At 30.8% G+C, this 17,981-nt stretch overlaps 1 protein-coding gene across 3 annotated transcripts in view; it reads left to right on the top strand.

The window, feature by feature from the left end:
• Positions 1-17,981, top strand: part of LOC148234149 (uncharacterized) — a 76,617-nt gene that overhangs the window by 45,923 nt on the left and 12,713 nt on the right. For all 3 annotated transcript variants that reach the window (XM_088188281.1, XM_088188280.1, XM_088188282.1), the window contains exons 8-20: positions 63-314; positions 592-1,071; positions 1,726-1,898; positions 1,960-2,044; positions 2,270-2,900; positions 3,016-3,185; positions 3,623-4,124; positions 4,365-4,497; positions 15,781-15,949; positions 16,016-16,052; positions 16,121-16,253; positions 16,781-16,937; positions 17,838-17,960. In XM_088188281.1, coding sequence (XP_088044407.1) covers positions 63-314; positions 592-1,071; positions 1,726-1,898; positions 1,960-2,044; positions 2,270-2,900; positions 3,016-3,185; positions 3,623-4,124; positions 4,365-4,497; positions 15,781-15,949; positions 16,016-16,052; positions 16,121-16,253; positions 16,781-16,937; positions 17,838-17,960 — 3,045 coding nt within the window. The remainder of the gene's footprint in view (positions 1-62; positions 315-591; positions 1,072-1,725; positions 1,899-1,959; positions 2,045-2,269; positions 2,901-3,015; positions 3,186-3,622; positions 4,125-4,364; positions 4,498-15,780; positions 15,950-16,015; positions 16,053-16,120; positions 16,254-16,780; positions 16,938-17,837; positions 17,961-17,981) is intronic.

Genomic DNA, 17,981 nt, shown 5'->3' with positions numbered 1-17,981 from the left:
TAGCAGAATTTTTTTTTCAATTTATAATATCAATGATATTTAATCGTGACTCTGTGTTTTAGATAAATACTATGCAGCTGAAGACGAGTTGGTGTTAGAGTGCAGAATTAGAGGTCAGCCTTGTCCGACAATCACTTGGATGAAAGATGGAAAATCACTCTCTGAAGATTCAAGATACCAGATGAACTATTTAGCTGACGGCGTTTGTAAATTAGTAATAAACAGGCCTTGCCAGTCAGATAGTGGAAAGTACATTTGCAAAGCTGAAAATCCATTGTGGAGTGATCAGATCTCGCACGAAGTATATTTTGCAGGTAAGCAACTAAAATATATTTTAGCCTTGTCCAATATATTAGCCTTGTACACTATTAAAACGATGACTCTTTAGTAAAATACATTATTATGGATCATAATGCCTTTCAAATATGTGTCATAGACAATCTTCGTTTAGAAGGTATTTTATTTGAAGTTTTTATTTATCAGGGACGATTATTATTAGGATTAAAAATAATACTATAGGGTGTCACTCCTTTCTTAGATTGCGAGTAGTGTAGCTCTATAGATTTTAAATACCTACAAGATTTTTTTCAGGTCGCGATCAACACATAGCTACATCTCCACTCCATTTTGAAACTCTGAGGTATACAAAGAATCAGCACGACGTCAGGCGACCTCACTTCTCTACAGTCCTCGATGACCACTCAGTACCCGTCGGTGGCACCATCGCTCTCCAGGTGCACGTTATGGGCAGCCCGGCGGACGTTGTGTGGCTGAAGGGAGACCAGCCGATAGAGCACACCGACACGAAAGTGAGAACTTTCACAGAGCAAGGGCTCTACACGTTGGCGTTGTCGGACGCGACCGAGATCGAGAGCGGCAAGTACGTGTGCAGAGCTATCAACGCCTTCGGAAAGGTCGACATGGCCGCGTCGGTCAAAGTGGTGTCCCCGGGCAATCTGAGGTCGGGCAAGTCAGCTTTCATAGTGCACAGGCCGGAGTCTGACATCAGCATCAACGTCGGCGAGGACATATCGATGTCGTGCAGGGCCCAAGGCGATCCGAAACCGAAATGTGAGAATATTTTTTTATTGCTTTGCAGTTCCTAGACTACGGTCTCTTACCTGCTTATATATTTTTGGTGGATATTTGTATTCAAAAATTCACCATTTCAATAATATATCTTTTTTGTATTGATTTTCATTATTATATTCGTGTATAAATAATTATACGTGTATAAAACGTGTATTATATTCGTGTATAAAAATTAACTAATAGTTCATTTTATTCATATTTTATTTAATGTTTCAAATTTTTTATATTTAATGTTTAATATATTTAATATATGTATTGTTCATATTTTAAAGCATCACTAGTGTTTAAAAATATAAGCATCAACGATGCTGTCTTAAAAAATACGCGAAACCTGAAAACTTTTCTTACAAAACGATATACCATTTTAAATATGATAGAGCGTTTTATCCGTTTTAAAAACCAGCATCGAATATCTGGGATCGTATCTATCTTGTACCGAATATCCCTTATACACAAATAAAAATTTAATTTGTGTGTATGTATGATAGAAATTATGCTTCGATTTAATTTAAGGTCTGTTTCAAAATTGAAATTCTGGTTCAATATAAAAAGCGCTATCATTACTTACTTTTACTTTCCATTAAGAAATTAATACGACATCCGGATTAATCTTTTTATTTTCAACTTTCACAGTGATTTGGATGAAAGGAATGCACGACATCACCAACAGCCGGCGATCGTTAAAGGAATGCTCAGACGATTACTACAGATTTACTCTTAAACGTGCAGTTGCGTGCGATGCGGGTACTTACTGCATCTTAGCCAAAAATTGCTACGGTTGCGACAGAACCTTCGTCACCGTAATTGTGAGTACCTTTTATTTTTAAGAAACTTGTAATGACTTTTACATTCAAATTATGCTTATAGGTTCGACAACGCGATGCGTCTGAATCATCCGATTATCAAACTTTGAGTTCTACATCAGACTATTCAGAAACTTCATATCTTAGAGGTAGGATGTAACATATAACTTGTGGTATTTCAACAACGCTTCCATATACGATCCATTTAGAAAACTTGCTACTAAATGTAGTTAATATGCAGTGTTTTCCATAGTTAGTTCTGTGAATGATTAATTATTTTTATTTAAATATAATGATAATTTTATAAGTCTATGAATCATAATCCAAGTATTTAAAAATATGATACTCACTCTTACTATCACTTATTTTTATAGGCGTTCCCCAGGCAGTTAGTAGTGAACCTGTAGCAGTCGACGGAGGCAAGAACTGGGTATCGCTCTGGTGGGGGAAACCAGCATCTAAAGGAGCTGCGCCTGTTTTAGCATACCGAGTGGAAGCATGGTTAGTAGGAGGAGAAGGAGGAGCCAGATGGGTAGAACTAGCAGTGTCTCCCATCAATTCTTTCGACGCCTTTACTCTTCGGCCTGGCGGTGAATATTTGTTCAGAATAACCCCAAAAAATCGCTATGGGTGGGGAGAGTCCACTCAAAATTCTATACCTATAGTAGTGGGTAGTAGCATCAGCTTGCCTGAATTTACAACAACGCTGCCTGGTCAGATGAAGGCTCTTATAAATAAATCTGTCACGCTGAAGTGCAACGTAAAGGCGGATTCAAAACCTACTATCATCTGGCACAAAGATGGTTCTGAGATTGAACCCGGTGGTAGAATGACAACCAAGTATGTGAGAGGAGAATGTTCTCTGACTATTTCGGCGACGACAGAAGAAGACGAAGGCAGATACATGTGCGAGGCTATCCATAAAAATGGCAGGACTTCGACTTTCGTCAGGTTGTCAGTGGTGGTTGATCCAAATATTTGGGAGGCTGACGACGAACTTAAGCGGTAAATATATCTAACTAAATTAAATTTATTATTTTAAATACATGTTGATTAGTATATACAATTTATTGGCAAATATAGAATGATATAGATTAATAATTAACATAATCAATTTCAGTCGACGAGATGATGAATCATACACAGGAGAATGTGCCCCGCAGTTCACAATGAGACTGAGGGACAGACGAGTCCAGGTCACATATCCTGTCAGATTAACCTGTCAAGCAATCGGAGATCCTGTACCAGTCGTGGTGTGGACTAAGAACGGCGAAGTGATCCACGAAGATGGTAATTTAAAACTTTATTTGAAAAACAAGCAGTGCTACACATTATAGAAAAAATGATACCTGACAGGTTTTGAAAGTAATTTAACCCGACGAATAAAATATTTATTTAGTGTCTATTATTAGTAATAATATTTGTATAAATTAATTGACATAAAAATTTTATCTAATTAAAATAAAATATTAATTGAAAACTAATTTTCGTTAAGTAGAAACGTAATAAAAAAATCTATGTTTTATTTAATTGAAAATAAAATTTTATTATTATCTTTGTATAATAAGTATGCCATTAAAGGTGGTCTTAAATATCGGTTATTGTCGTATTAGGATTGCAACACGCGCGTTGCGTAACTAACTCATTCATCATTTTTTGTCGCAAAGAAAAAATAGAAGTCATTCATATTTTTGTAAACAAAGCATGACCTGTGGAACTCATTTCAGATCGACACACTTTTTGGAACGAAGAGCAGTTTCACACGCTGGAGATCAGTCAGTCGGTTTTGTTCGACGGAGGATTTTATTCCGCGACGGCTAGTAACAGCAGAGGATCTGTCAGCTGCAGATGCTCTTTGGTAGTGGACAAGGGGATCAGAGCGTACATGTCTCCAGATTTCTTCTGCGGTTTGGAACCCGAGTACGTGGTGAAAGAGGGCGGAGAGCTGAGAGTCTCTGCTTGCGTAGAGGCTTATCCGAGCGTTGGTATCGCCTGGCATAGGGATGGAATCAAACTGAGACCTAGCAGAAGAGCCGTCATGACTTTGGACCACGACGGAAGTGTCGAACTGGCACTTGCCAATGTAACTCCAAGAGATGCCGGAATATACACTTGCACGGCCACAAACGAAGTCGGCAAATGTTCCACTTCCACTAAAGTGGTGGTGGAATATGACGATGACGGATATTCTTTATCGCCGATGCCTTCACTTATGAGCCCAGACGTACCGTGAGTATATTAGTTTTCTGTAGCTAGAGTAAAACTATGTTTTATTGTTTCCAATTTATGACAATGAAAAAATTGCATAGGGGAAAAAGTCTATGAAATACGATTTTCTTTAAAAAAATCTTAAAGGAACAAATCTTTTAAATATCTGTTCCATTTAACGGAGTTTTACATATTTATAGCTATATATATTTTAATAACTATTAGTAATGTGTTCTTTATTTTAATTTATAATTAATGCAGATATTCTAAAGAGCCGATCTTCATCAAGAAACCTAGATCTAGCGAAGCAATGGAAGGTGACACTGTGATCATTTTATGCGAAGTTGCTGGCGATCCGAAACCAGAAGTCATGTGGCTACGAGATTTCTTGAAGGTATGGAATAATAACACTATATACAATAAAAACGATTTTTGATACAAATATTCGAAAACCTAAAACAAGAATTATTATTTGCTGAAAAATCAGCGTTTTCTTAAAGAGATTTTTAATTAATTAAACTTCCTTTTTTGACATAAAAAAATATTATTAAAAACTACTAAATTTATTAAATTTTGACACCTATTTGTGGCGGGCCAACCCAAATGCAGGCTGAATGTTCCCTACCCCTGATTTAATGAAACAACATAGTTTCTACTTTTTAGGCATGAGCGTATTAAGCGTAGTAGATAGTCAGGAGTTTTGTTTTTATATAGTTTATGAATCAAACCATCATGCCATACTGTGTAAAAAGTTTTTTCTTTATCTAACATTAAGCAGAAAACCACTCTTATTTCGCCTTTTGTCAGTGAGCATGGCACAATTTTAATATAGGAATTTGCTTATTACGACTCACCCATCCCATTATATTGTTGACAGTAAAAATGTGTTTCTACAATGAGTCAAAGGATTAACAGAAACTATATGAAGCGCCGACCATTGTCAACTTTCGCGGAATATAAACTTGAAAGTATCGTAAAATTGAATATTTTTTTATTTATGAATCACCTAATTGAACATGCAGAATTTTCTCTTTTCATATTTGCAAAAGTGAAGAATTCATATTTTTGTTACTTCTAAAACGATAATAAATATTAATTACATAATCAAATAATTTATTCTGTGTAATTAGTATCAAAATTGCATTGGAGTAGTTAAACGGAAAAAAAATGTTCACATCTCGTGCTTGCGGCGCTAACCATTAACCGATGGATAACGAGCGAGCGAGACTCTAACGATCATTAATCACTCACAGTGAATAATAACAATAGACTTAAATGTCGTTTCTTTTGGTGTGCGACCGTCCCCTGAGTAAGACGTGTGTTTTTTGGGCAAAGAAATACTCGCATTTTTATTTTTTTGTTAAACAGCAAATGTTTGAAGATGTCAAAACGAAATGTGTCTTAAAACTTACATTGTGAAACAATACGTTCGAACTGTTATGTGCCTAAATGAGTTTTGCGAAATTAAATAATAACTGTAAAATTTTACATCTTTAAAATTGTGTAAGATATATATTTAATATGCAATTTGTAATTAGATATTCAAAATAGGGTTTGTGATTTAAAATGCGAGTTTAAATTATGTTATGAAAAAAGTGTAATCGTATTACTAATAAATATTTCCTTACTAATAGAAAATTCCTAAATATGTTACCAGATAATATTATCATCTCACCTGTATACTGTGTGTAGAAGTGTATGTATATCTCCTGATTGACAGCCTACATAATGTATTGTGTATGATTGTATGAATGTGAATGTGAGGCGAGCAGAAGGCGTGGGTGGGGGGAGAATTCTCGTTCCGTAATAGAACAACACTCGGTTGTTGGTGAACGTGGGTGTTGGTCGCGTCTGTGCTTGGACTGTGCTTAGTTCTACTAATTGGAAGATTACGAGGGTGGACAAAGCGGCTGAAGACACGATTGTGTAATTTGCCGAGCAAGAGTCCATTTGGAGTCAGTCCCGATTGGCGATATTGGGAGATGGACGAGTTGGGACGATTCGAGACAACACCTGTTTTGTACACAACCGAAAGTTTGTAGTCTGTTCAGAATCACATACGCGCATATCACGATCGCACTCTACCAGTTCGAAAGGAGAACAATTTAGAACATATTTGATGGTTTCCCGTTCCGTTAGTGTTCATATTGTGAGTAGTTCGGGGCATTATGCTAATTGTTATATTAGTTTATGTAATTGGGACGAATACCACAAACATATATAATGTTAAACTATAAAGTTGTCAAAAACATTATATGATTAAAATATATATTTCTTTCCTGTATCCATATGTTATTTAGATTCATAGTTCAAACTTAAGTTCATATCGTCTATAGATATTTTCTTTTAAATATCCTATATCAATGTAACGATTCGGACAGTAGTTGCCTTATTGCATTTCTTATTAGCAATATAAAAATATGTCTTTTAACACTTTACCGACCGGCAGTTTCACTACCAGACTTACGCAAAATACCGGTACCTTTTCGGAAATCTTCGCGAATTTTACCTTTTTTTATATAAATTTATGTATCTTTTGACACGGTCCGAATATTTCGTTGAACTTTTCTAAACATGTTATAAATTTTAATTTGAGTCAACCAGCGGTTCTTAAACTTTTTTCAAGCACACTTTTTTTTATCTACAAAAGTGAGAAATGACATCTTTACTAATACCCGTTTACTGATATATAAATTAATTGCAATAAAATATTCACTCACCATTGTAATTCGCTCCATCGTAATGCGAAATCTTCCAGACACATATACAGATATTGTACATTGTCTTTCACGTGTTAATCACTTTTCACAATAACTAGTTATATAATGAAAGTTTAAAGTGTCAGATGAACAAATTGGAAATCGATGCACTTCGAGATTTACGATACACATATAACGAACGTAAATTTTTTATTTATTTTTAAATGACACTAATAGTTTTTTTTCAAATGAGAAACATCTTCCAACATGTAAAGCCACAGTCACATATAAATAGTTTATTTTCTTATTTTCCGTGAGACACAAACTTTGCACCTTCTTTTAACACGTTTATTGTTATGTGCTATGTTGAACAATTGGTGTTGTTTTAGACTGCCTGAAAGTCTCTGAAGTGAAGAAATAGAACCGTTTCTGGATGTAGAAGATGTATCAGGGGTTATATACGCGAAAATTTAATCTTCCACACCATGGGATCATACCCTCATCCAGAGATATGTTTTGGCTTGGTTTGTACATATTTTGGAATCTTTCGGAGAAATAATCAATTATTTTTTGTACTTTGAATAGTCATCCTACATTATCAGGAACATTTACCGTAATATTTAATAAAACCTATTTCTACTTATGGTTGTTGTAAAAATCAATATCAACTAAAACCAATTTTTTAATTCTGGTACCGTTACATCCACCCATTTTTTAGATTTTATTTGTATCTGTTGAAGTGTTGATTATAATAGCTATTCGTTTCTTCTAAAATAACGGGGAACAAGTCATCTCCAATAAATTTTCAGCGATTCCTTCGGGGTGTCTTCTAAATATTTTTCTTGTTCATCTTCCTCGTCGCTCATGAGCATCATAACACGTGGACGATTTCTTTCATGAACAGAGGAATCTGAATCACTATCACTATAATTTTCATTTTCACTTGGAATATCTATATATATTTAACACTATATTTAATAACATATACTGTAATTATTTTCACGTATATTCTACACTCGTATGTAACTAAATAACTATGTTTCATAAACAGCTCGTAATATTTTTCGAATATTCAATCGAGCACACGAAAATCAGATGCGCTTCACATGATAGTATAACTAAAACTGAATTCTTATTTATAAGTTTTTATGTCTATCGTGCTAATAATTAAAAAATAATAGCTCGAAAAAATTCCCACTTTCTTAAAAAATGTGTCACTGAGATTCGGTGCTTCCAGTACGCCAGTAATATCTGACGGGAGAAAATATTTACTCACAAAAAATATGTTGGAATTTCCTTATAACAGGATAGAAAAAAATAGAATATAATCTTACTAATCTGTCAATCTTGAGATTCTCAGTAATCCAATACTATCTTATGGTTAATGGTAAGATACATTTTTAGTGTCTTGTACTTTTTATATATTTATTTACATCGTATTTTTTATTTTATGTAATTTGCCTTCATTTCTAAATATACCTTTTTACCTAATCATTAAATAATAAATAAATAATCCATTAGGTCCTAATGGATTATTTTTCAATATACATATTTATATGTTTGTGTATAAAATATCATATTTTTTCTTTGTTTACACTGTTCGAAAAAAAAGTGTGCTGGAAAAAAGTTTTTAAAAATTTGTAAAAGTTTTAGAACCGCTGGTTAACTCAATTTAAATTCCTAGATTACTTGTTTTTTATTATTTTAAAATCATCGATTAATTTTAAATTCTGATAATAAGGAAATGTATTCATTTATTTATATTTCCGGCAAAGCACATGTTGAGAACCACTTAATAACGGCTTGAATTGATTCAATGATACATTTATAACATATCTAGAAAAATTCATTAAAATATTCGGACCGCATCAAAAGATACATAAGTTTGTCTGGTAGTGAAACTGCCGGATGACAAAAATACAAAATATGTTTATAAAACCTTCGCATATGTGTGAACATAATTAAAAAAAAAAATTCAAAATAAAAATGATAATTCATACATTTATTTAGTCATCTCTTAAAAAAAATCCAAATAAAACACTTAACATATATTTTTAATTTGACATGGAAACCATAACATACACAGGACGCCAATTGGCGTCTGCGGTGTTTAACTTTCGGCTCACTCAGGACGCCAATTGGCGTCCACCAATTTATCATAAATATTGAATTCAATTTAGTTAAAGCAAACATTGATAAATAACTATTTCGTATTGCTAAAAAATAGTTATTTCACATCCGAAATTGACTTGTATATATTAATTGCTATAAGATACTAAACAACGAAATAAAATTACGAAACGCAAAAATGTGCAAAACTATTTATACAGCTGAAAATAAAATATATTTGACTTTAAAAACATATATTACTAAATACTGTATTTTTCAGTGGTTTTATTTAGTTGCAATTGTATAGTGATTATTGTATTAGCATCCATTGAATTAATTTCTCATTGACAATTGCAGTAAAACGATTATCGATTTCTGCCTTTTGTGTGTGAATGATTCATTCAGTTTCATAATTTGCAATAAACAATGGATACTTTTAAGTTGGAATTTCTAACATAAGCGTATGACTCATTGTAAAATACGCAAATTTAATTGAATAGTTTTATTAATTAAAGTAAATACAGTGCTTCCGATAGATTAAACATTCAGGTCATCGTTCTACCTGTATGTATCCAAGGTCTTCGTTAAATTCTAATCACCCGCATATTTTAAAACAAATAAAATAAGCCACATCTAATCTAGTTTTGCATTTAAAAAGCATGCAGGAATTTCGATAAAAATGTGAAAAGATCCGCCATTAAATACATTTACAAATACGCCAGTGTATAATAAACAAATAGTTTTGTCGTAACATACTTGGAAAGAAACGATTCATTGGTCTTCCACTGATGTGTAAATTATCACAATGCGTGTATACATATTTCGACAGAATTACCGTATAACTTGACGAAATACGTTCGTCATTGATATATGTAACTTATCCAATTAAATGTTGATTAGGCTTATATTAAAAACACAAGTAGTCAAGTAGTAAAAAGTATTTTTTTTTTATTAATAATATAATACGTTAATAAAAAGTCAATCGTAATATTCAAACCGACTATTTCAGAGTACATCATAGTGTTAAATAAATATGACTATAAAAGATTCAATAATTCTGAAATTAATGTCTTTTTTTATTAATACAAAAATCATTTTTATTTATTGATTCAAAATATATTTTTCTTTTAAATATCTATATAACATTTTTCTACCTTTTGGTATGTTTCTGATAGCCCCCTTTTCACGTCGTCTGCATTTCCTTTGAGAAAGTGTTGCATCGATAGAAATAAATTATATTCAGAAGGAGCAAAGTATGGAGAATAAGGCGGATGAGATAAAACCTTCCAACTAAGTTCACTGATTTTATCAAGAGTCAATTTATCCGCATGTCATGTTTTAAAATCATTGTTAACAAGTGCAGGCCTTTTCTTACTTCTAAAAACTTGATGTTATTGTTTGGCCAGGTTTAAAAGTCTCGTAATGCTCTCTTTGTAGAGTACGCTCGGGATAAAGATGCCGGTTTGTTATTGTGTGCGTGTACATGTATATGAGAGGGAGAAGCGATGTAGCGTGCACTTCGTTGTCTCGCTTTCTTTTTTAAGGACAGTCGCTGATTCGTCAACGCTGATATTCGTCATTAAAGTGCAGTGTGGCACAGAAGATCAATATTATCTAGTGATTTATTTTAAATAATTTTGTGTTGATATTGGTTTAATCCAGATATGCCCACTGTCCCATGGGTAGGTCACTAAGCTCGTGCCATTGTTTTTTATTTATAAATGAAATTTTAAGAGAACAAAATTTCTTGGGCATATCTGGGTTAATTTATTCTATATAAGTTATTCGTTCTCTTACCAGTGGATTAAAATATTTTAATTATTTTTCCATTAATCCGTACGTTGTAGCTTTTTTTACAATATTCTCTGTAAGGCTTAAAAAAGTTATTATTCTTATCGTCGCGCCAATGATAATTTTTTAATTTATTCAATAGATTCTAATGATGTAATTGAGTCGTCAAGCCATTAAACAATCTGCGAATAATTTATTTCCCCATTTTATATCTTTTTGCTTTTGAAGAATAGCTAAAAATTTCATTTTTTTTTGACTAGTGAAAGATTTTTAATTTTGCAAATATTTAATTAATGACATCAATGTCTGGTTTCTACGATTATATAATATATTTTTAATTGTCCGTTGAAATTTCCAACTTAGCTCAGATGTATGTATGTTAAATAAACATATATTTTCTTTTAAAATAAAAAAATTAAATATTCTGAGCGAAATTGTTTTGAGCCACACAGTTCACGCACACAATAACAAACCGGAATCCTTATCCCGAGCGTATTCCACACACAAAATAACATCTTTACAGTGAGCCGGGCATCAAGGTGGGGTTTGCTGCTTAACCTTTGGATAAAAGGCGCAGGATAAAAGGGCGCAACTACAAAATAGTGCAATAAATAACAGCGCGACGCATATATTATACATATGTACATATATGCATATAAAAAATAAAAACACGAAAATAGAAAATTAAATATTAAAAATTTATGTTATAATTTAGATGTTAAAGATGTTTTGTACTTCATCAGTACAGTCGCAGGTAATTTGATATTTTCAATCATTAACGCGGAATTCTGCACAAAACATCTTTATGTTGATAAAATTCGTTCACAATACTTTAAAATTTTTCAAAAAAAAAATTATTTCATCTGTTTTTTTATATTAAGGATCATAATTCCATTTCTGGTAATATAGCTATTGTATATTGTATCGCGTGTGAGTAATGGACCTCGAGCAGTTCTTGAAGAGATTCCGCGTGACATGGTTACCAGTTTCATATGACAAGACCTTAAATATATATCACTCCAAATCGGGTAAACATTACTCGTACGTTAGTCACATAGTGGTTTCTCTTATCACGCAATGTCAGCCCATCTCCTTTCGATTTTTTCAGAGGTTGCCAACTACATGTAATATAAATCGATTAAATCGTAATTTTTATACTGCATTACATTGAATGAACCTAAAAACGAGTTTCTTGTTTCTTGTTATCAATTTTGGTAACCAACGTACGCAGAGCTTGTTGCATAAATAACAGTTATAAACGCTTCTATAGCTTAATGCTTCAAATTCATAGCACCATTATCACAATCAGAAACAATTTGACGATTAATTTTAGCAGCAGTGCCTACTTTAGATGAACGAACCTTGAATTACATGAGCATTTTAAATACTAGTAAATTATGGCACATCATTCAAGCGTTAGAAAAAACTAGTGTCAACCGAGTAAAAGAAATACATTTTATATTTATATTTTAATTAGCTTTGTATCTTTATTTTCTTATATCCATACAGGGGATTGTTATATTTACTCTTAGTTAAATAATATGTTATTATCTACATTGGAGGTCAGCAAATATATTTTGTGAAGAGCCAGATTGTAAATTCCAGGAAGCAAAATAAGTCATTCCTTTTAAATTTTCAAACGCAGTGTAAGTTTAATGTATGATTACTGTGTGTAATTTAATTAAATTCGTAAGAAAGCACATGCTATTTTTAAAATTCAAAAGCTATTTAGCTATTGATAATATTAGTTAAAGACGGGTTTTTAGTTGAGAAAAATTTCAATCGCTCCTCTGGGTTCAAACAATTTCAATAAAACTTTACCATGACTAAGCAATATATAGTAAGCAAGTCTTTGGCTTTTATTTCTGATAAAGTTGACGAGAGCAGATTTAGTTGATTGTTGACGCTACTGGTTCTGAGATATTTACCACAAAGTAACTGCTGAATAATCAAAGGATTTGAACACCTTACATTTTCACAAGCGTTGCGCACTATTTTTACTTTTATTTTATATTTTTATTGATCTGATAATAAGTAATATTATTCAATAGCTATACATAACAGTTGTAAATTTTACTGTAATTAAAATTCAAGTATTGAACTAATGGAGCGATAATGGACTGCTTTTATTTTAACCGGTTTAAACTATATGAAATTAATATTTCGTTGAACTGTTTTTGTTGAAGTCTTAGATCTAAATATACGATTTCATTCGATACCCAAAGTATAATATCGAGTTCGATAATTTCTTTTTTATTCAAAATATTCGATTACTTAACTTCGAAGTACTCACAATATATTTGACTATAGTAATCAATTATGTTATTATTGCTGCTGTGTTTGAAAGATATATAACAATTCTTAATCATATGTTATTTTAGAAGAATATTCGATAAGTAAATATCTGACACTTTATTCTCGATGTAACCACAAATATTTCCTTAAGGGGGTTCCTCAAGGATCTATCCTGAGACCTTCGATTTTTACGATATTTATTAATGACATAAATACGCCAGTTAAAAATTCAATCATGCATATGTTTTAAAATTGTTTAAACGCTTTGCGGACTCCTTCGCTCTACAAAGTGATTTAGATTCTCAATGGTTACGGGATTCCGTAAATTGTCTGCCTTTTAGTTTCGAAAAGTGGCATACTGTATGATTTTCTTGATCCTGTTTGCCAACAGTGGGATAGAGAAATTTTCTCTCAAAATCTTGGAATCACCTTTGACAGCAAATGGAGGTTCTCTTTACACATAAACGACGTCTGCTATAAATCTATCAAATCAGTTACGATTATCCAAAAAAAACTTACAAAAAATTGTAAGTCTGTTTAAAATGCGACATATTTTTTTGTAAATACAGATTTCTGTAATTAATGATTGTGATATTTATATGATAAAGATGTGATTTATTTATATATTTTATTTATTTAATTATTTATTTATTTTTATTTTATTTTATTAATTTATTTAGCTTATTAGCTAATCTTTACATCTAACAAATTTAGTAAACACATATAAAAATATATAAAAAATACATAACAGAAAGAAAAAATAAAAATATACAATAATAAAGTCTTAATATTATAATTTATTTCTATATGTACGAAGGTGTTTTTTTATTCCATTTATGAAACCCGTTATATTTTTGCTGTTTCGGATTTCTCTTGGAAGACTATTATATAAATCAAAACCTCCGTACATAATTCCCCTAGCCGTACTCGTTTTCTTATACTTAATTATCTTTAAATTTTCTCTATTTCTAGTATTATATTTATGTACATCTTTATTTCTTATTAAATACTTATTAAAATATTTTGGTAACATATTATTTTCTAACTTATATATAAATACTAAAACATTCATACTCAATATTTCTTGAACATTCAACCATTCTAATCTATCAATCATACTTTTACAATTAGTTAATCTACTTTTATTTAAAATTACTCTCATTGCCCTATTTTGTAATTTTTGCAACATTTGTTTATCTAATTTATTTAACATATTTAATAGTGTTGCACAATAATTAAAATGGGGCAATATTATACTATTGTAAATTTTTTTTTTTGTATTTATACTTAATATATTTCTTAATCTAGATAATAAACCTATTTTTCTACTAATTTTTTTTAATATGTAATTACAATGTTCTTTAAAATTTAATTTTGTATCAACAATTACTCCTAAATATTTTATATTATCCACTATTTCTATACTAGAGTTATTTATTACTATTTTGGTACTATTATCTAACACATTTTTATAATTAATAAACATACATTTAGTTTTATTCTCATTTAATTTAAGTACATTATTCTGTAACCATATTTCTAATATACTTAATTCATTATTTAAATTATTTACAATTTCTTTAATGTTATCACCTATGCAATACATTAATGTGTCATCCGCAAATAGATGAATTTTACATTTTTTTACGTTATTAACTATATCATTAATATACAAAATACCTATTTATTTTAATTACTACAAACTTGATATTTATTTTCAGAAGATTTATTTCTCGTATATTTATTTATTTATTATTTACCGTGCTAAACGTTAATTCAATTTAAGTTTTAAATGTTTATATGAAGCAATGAGGATTGTTCTGATCCGTATCATTTAATTTTAGTATTTTATAATTTTTTTCTCTTTCTTATTATTAGGATCATTCATAAGGTCGTGATAGTATTGATTTAATTTAAATGAATAAATATAAACAAGGAACATAAACTTGGATTTGTATTAAATTTTATGAATAAAAGTTTATGATCCAGCATTTACTCTTATTGAAATTTAAATCACTGAAATATTTTTTTATGAGTACTATTCTTTATTTATATATAATATTATATCACATATATATATATATATATATATATATATATATATATATATATATATATATATATATATATATATATATATATATATATATATATATATATATATATATATATATATATATATATATATATATATATGTGTATGCAATACTATTCATGAAAGTCCATGTGTGTGCGTACTATATAAATAACAGGCAATAAATTTTCGATGCAGAATGAGACTACCTTGAACATGCACATATGTTTCACTATGATATCGCCATACTTATTCAGATTAAAGTGGATGTGGTATATGACAATCTTTATTTAATAGATTGTATATGGGGGTTTAGAAAAAATAATATACTACAAATAAGCAATTGAATAGGTTTTTTAATACAATTAAAAGTACATAATTATCATAAGAATTTAATCCAAAATAAATAACAAATTTTGACAATATCTAAAACAATAAATATGCAGTAAAATTTTACAGATGAATATTATATTTATTCAAATCATATACTCTATAACAAACCATCAATTAAACTATAAACTGTAAATTAATCATTAAATATAAAATGATCTAGAAAGAAATATTTTGTTGCGTATACCTTATAAGTTTTATTTTATATATATTATGAAATAAAGCTAATATATAAAGAATTTATCTTGGTTTGTTCAGTGATTAAGATACTACTATATATTTATATTTTTAAATAGAATATTTTATGTATCTTCGACAGCCTGAGTACTACAGAGACGCTCGCCAGTTTCGAAGAGTCGGCGCTGGACCAGAATATCGGTTTTTGATACCTCACGCAAAGTTAGATCACACCGGGGCATACTCTGTGATCGCAAGAAATTGTCACGGAGAAGCTAAAGCTGTGATTTCACTTCAAATTTATGCTAAAGGTACGCAATTTACTTACTCTTGTGTTATACCAAGATAATATTAATAGCAAAAAATTGTATTTTTAGGCATCGATGACAATATGGATCGTGCCGTGAGGACTGGGTTAGTTGAATTTTTGGATCGCGGCATTATTTTTGAAAATATTCTTTAAGCAATTATGTACATTTCAGACGCGTGGAAGTCTTGCCTTCGATCAGCCAAGAGTTAAAAGATCTAAGATGCTGCGATGGAGACGCAGTTACTCTAGATTGCAGAATCAGAGGAGTTCCTACGCCTTCGATCAAGTGGGAAAAGGATGGAATGGTGAGTTTGCGACATTACCATTATATATAATGTGATTTATAAATAGTTTTATAGAGTGACATAGCTTCTAGTAAATAGGAAAAGCTTGACTTTCCTTTCTTTTATTACTCAACTTAAGAACCCTGCTATATGCCGTTTGTTATATTTATCATATAATTTATGTTTTTCCTATTCAAAATGACTGCTACATCAAAAATTATATTGAACTGAACTAAAATCTTTTCACTGAGTATTTGCAAGGTTTGATAATGTTCGCACCGTGCACTTAATCTTTATATTTGGACTGACAACTTTTAATAACATGCTATAAACTTATCTCTTTAAAACAAAAATTTAAGACAGAAACTTTAGTTTAAAGTGAATAGTTTTTGAGAGAGCAAAACTATACTATTTATGCGAAATTGGATTTTCTGCATTTAAATATTGATACCATTATGTGGTTAAAATATAGCACCAATATAACATTTTGAAACCACTGCCATAAGACATGTTTATAAAAATGTGACTTCAATATTTATATTTTATAGCCGGTGCCAAACAGCGGTGACTTCAAATTTGAAATGGATGGAGAAACGGCTAGACTGATCATCAATAACGTGTATCCAGAAGATGAAGGAATGTATACATGCATTGCTTCAAATGCTTTGGGCAAAGCTTATACTTCTTCGTGCTTAGTAGTCGATGGTGAGTTTATTAATTAAATATTAAGCATCAAGTGCCATATACATTTTAGTATTAATAATATTTTTATATAAAAAAAAATATATCAAGAACATCTCACGAACTGTCTTAAAATGTAAATATTAATAGAGTAAATTTGAAAGTTATAGTGTCTCAACATGTTCAAGATTCTTCTCTTGTGTGGGAAAATTTATAATAACACAGTTATAAAAATACTAGTAAATTCTGTATAAGAGGAAAAAATCTTTTTTGATATATAAAACACTCATAATAAATTAGGTTAAATAAAAATAAATATATATATTCATTATTTATACAAATACCGTATTTATGTGCCCATTAGCTAAGCACACACGTACGGATTTGCCCGTCGGACATCTGACGGATTTGTCTGGGTTTGGCCACAGACGCAAAATGTACGAGCTCGGATCTGTCTGACTGAGCTCGGTAGATATTGTAGAAGAAAAGTTAAATTTATATAGTGTTTAAAGAAAATTCTAAATTTAAATGACATTTATTAATAATAATAATATATACATACATATATATACCTAAATAATTAAAATTATATTTTTTAATATGTATTAATGTATGTAATATTTACGTATCTAGAGTCTCTAAGTGCATCTTAAATTTATATTATTTTTCTATTGTATAGTGATGGCGGATTTGTCCGTCGGACATCCGTTTCGGACAAATCCGGCGGGCAGATCCGCCCGTGTGTGGCCGGCTAATAGCTGGCCACACACGGGCGGTCACGGGGTAATCAGTAATATCAATTAATCAGTGACATTTCTATGATGAATCATTAATCATTTTGTCTACGAAATAATTAATTATCTATGATCTATTTACAATTTAAAAAATATAATGCAATAGTTTAAATTATATTTATATCAACAGTTCCCGAAGAGAAAGAAAATCTATTAAGCCAGCAGCTCTTCAGGCCTCCTGTTTTGCTATCTGCTGGATCTACTCCGCGTTCAACTCCATGCAGAAGTCCTTCTCCGTCTCCCATGAACATAAGTAATATAATACATTGGCACG

The sequence above is a fragment of the Plectrocnemia conspersa genome, unplaced genomic scaffold (assembly GCF_051122295.1).
Source record: "Plectrocnemia conspersa isolate PC_06_02 unplaced genomic scaffold, ASM5112229v1 ptg000006l, whole genome shotgun sequence".
NCBI lineage: Eukaryota > Metazoa > Arthropoda > Insecta > Trichoptera > Polycentropodidae > Plectrocnemia > Plectrocnemia conspersa.
The sequence above is the reverse complement of the archived record's forward strand: the minus strand, read 5'-3'. Positions and strand labels throughout refer to the sequence as shown.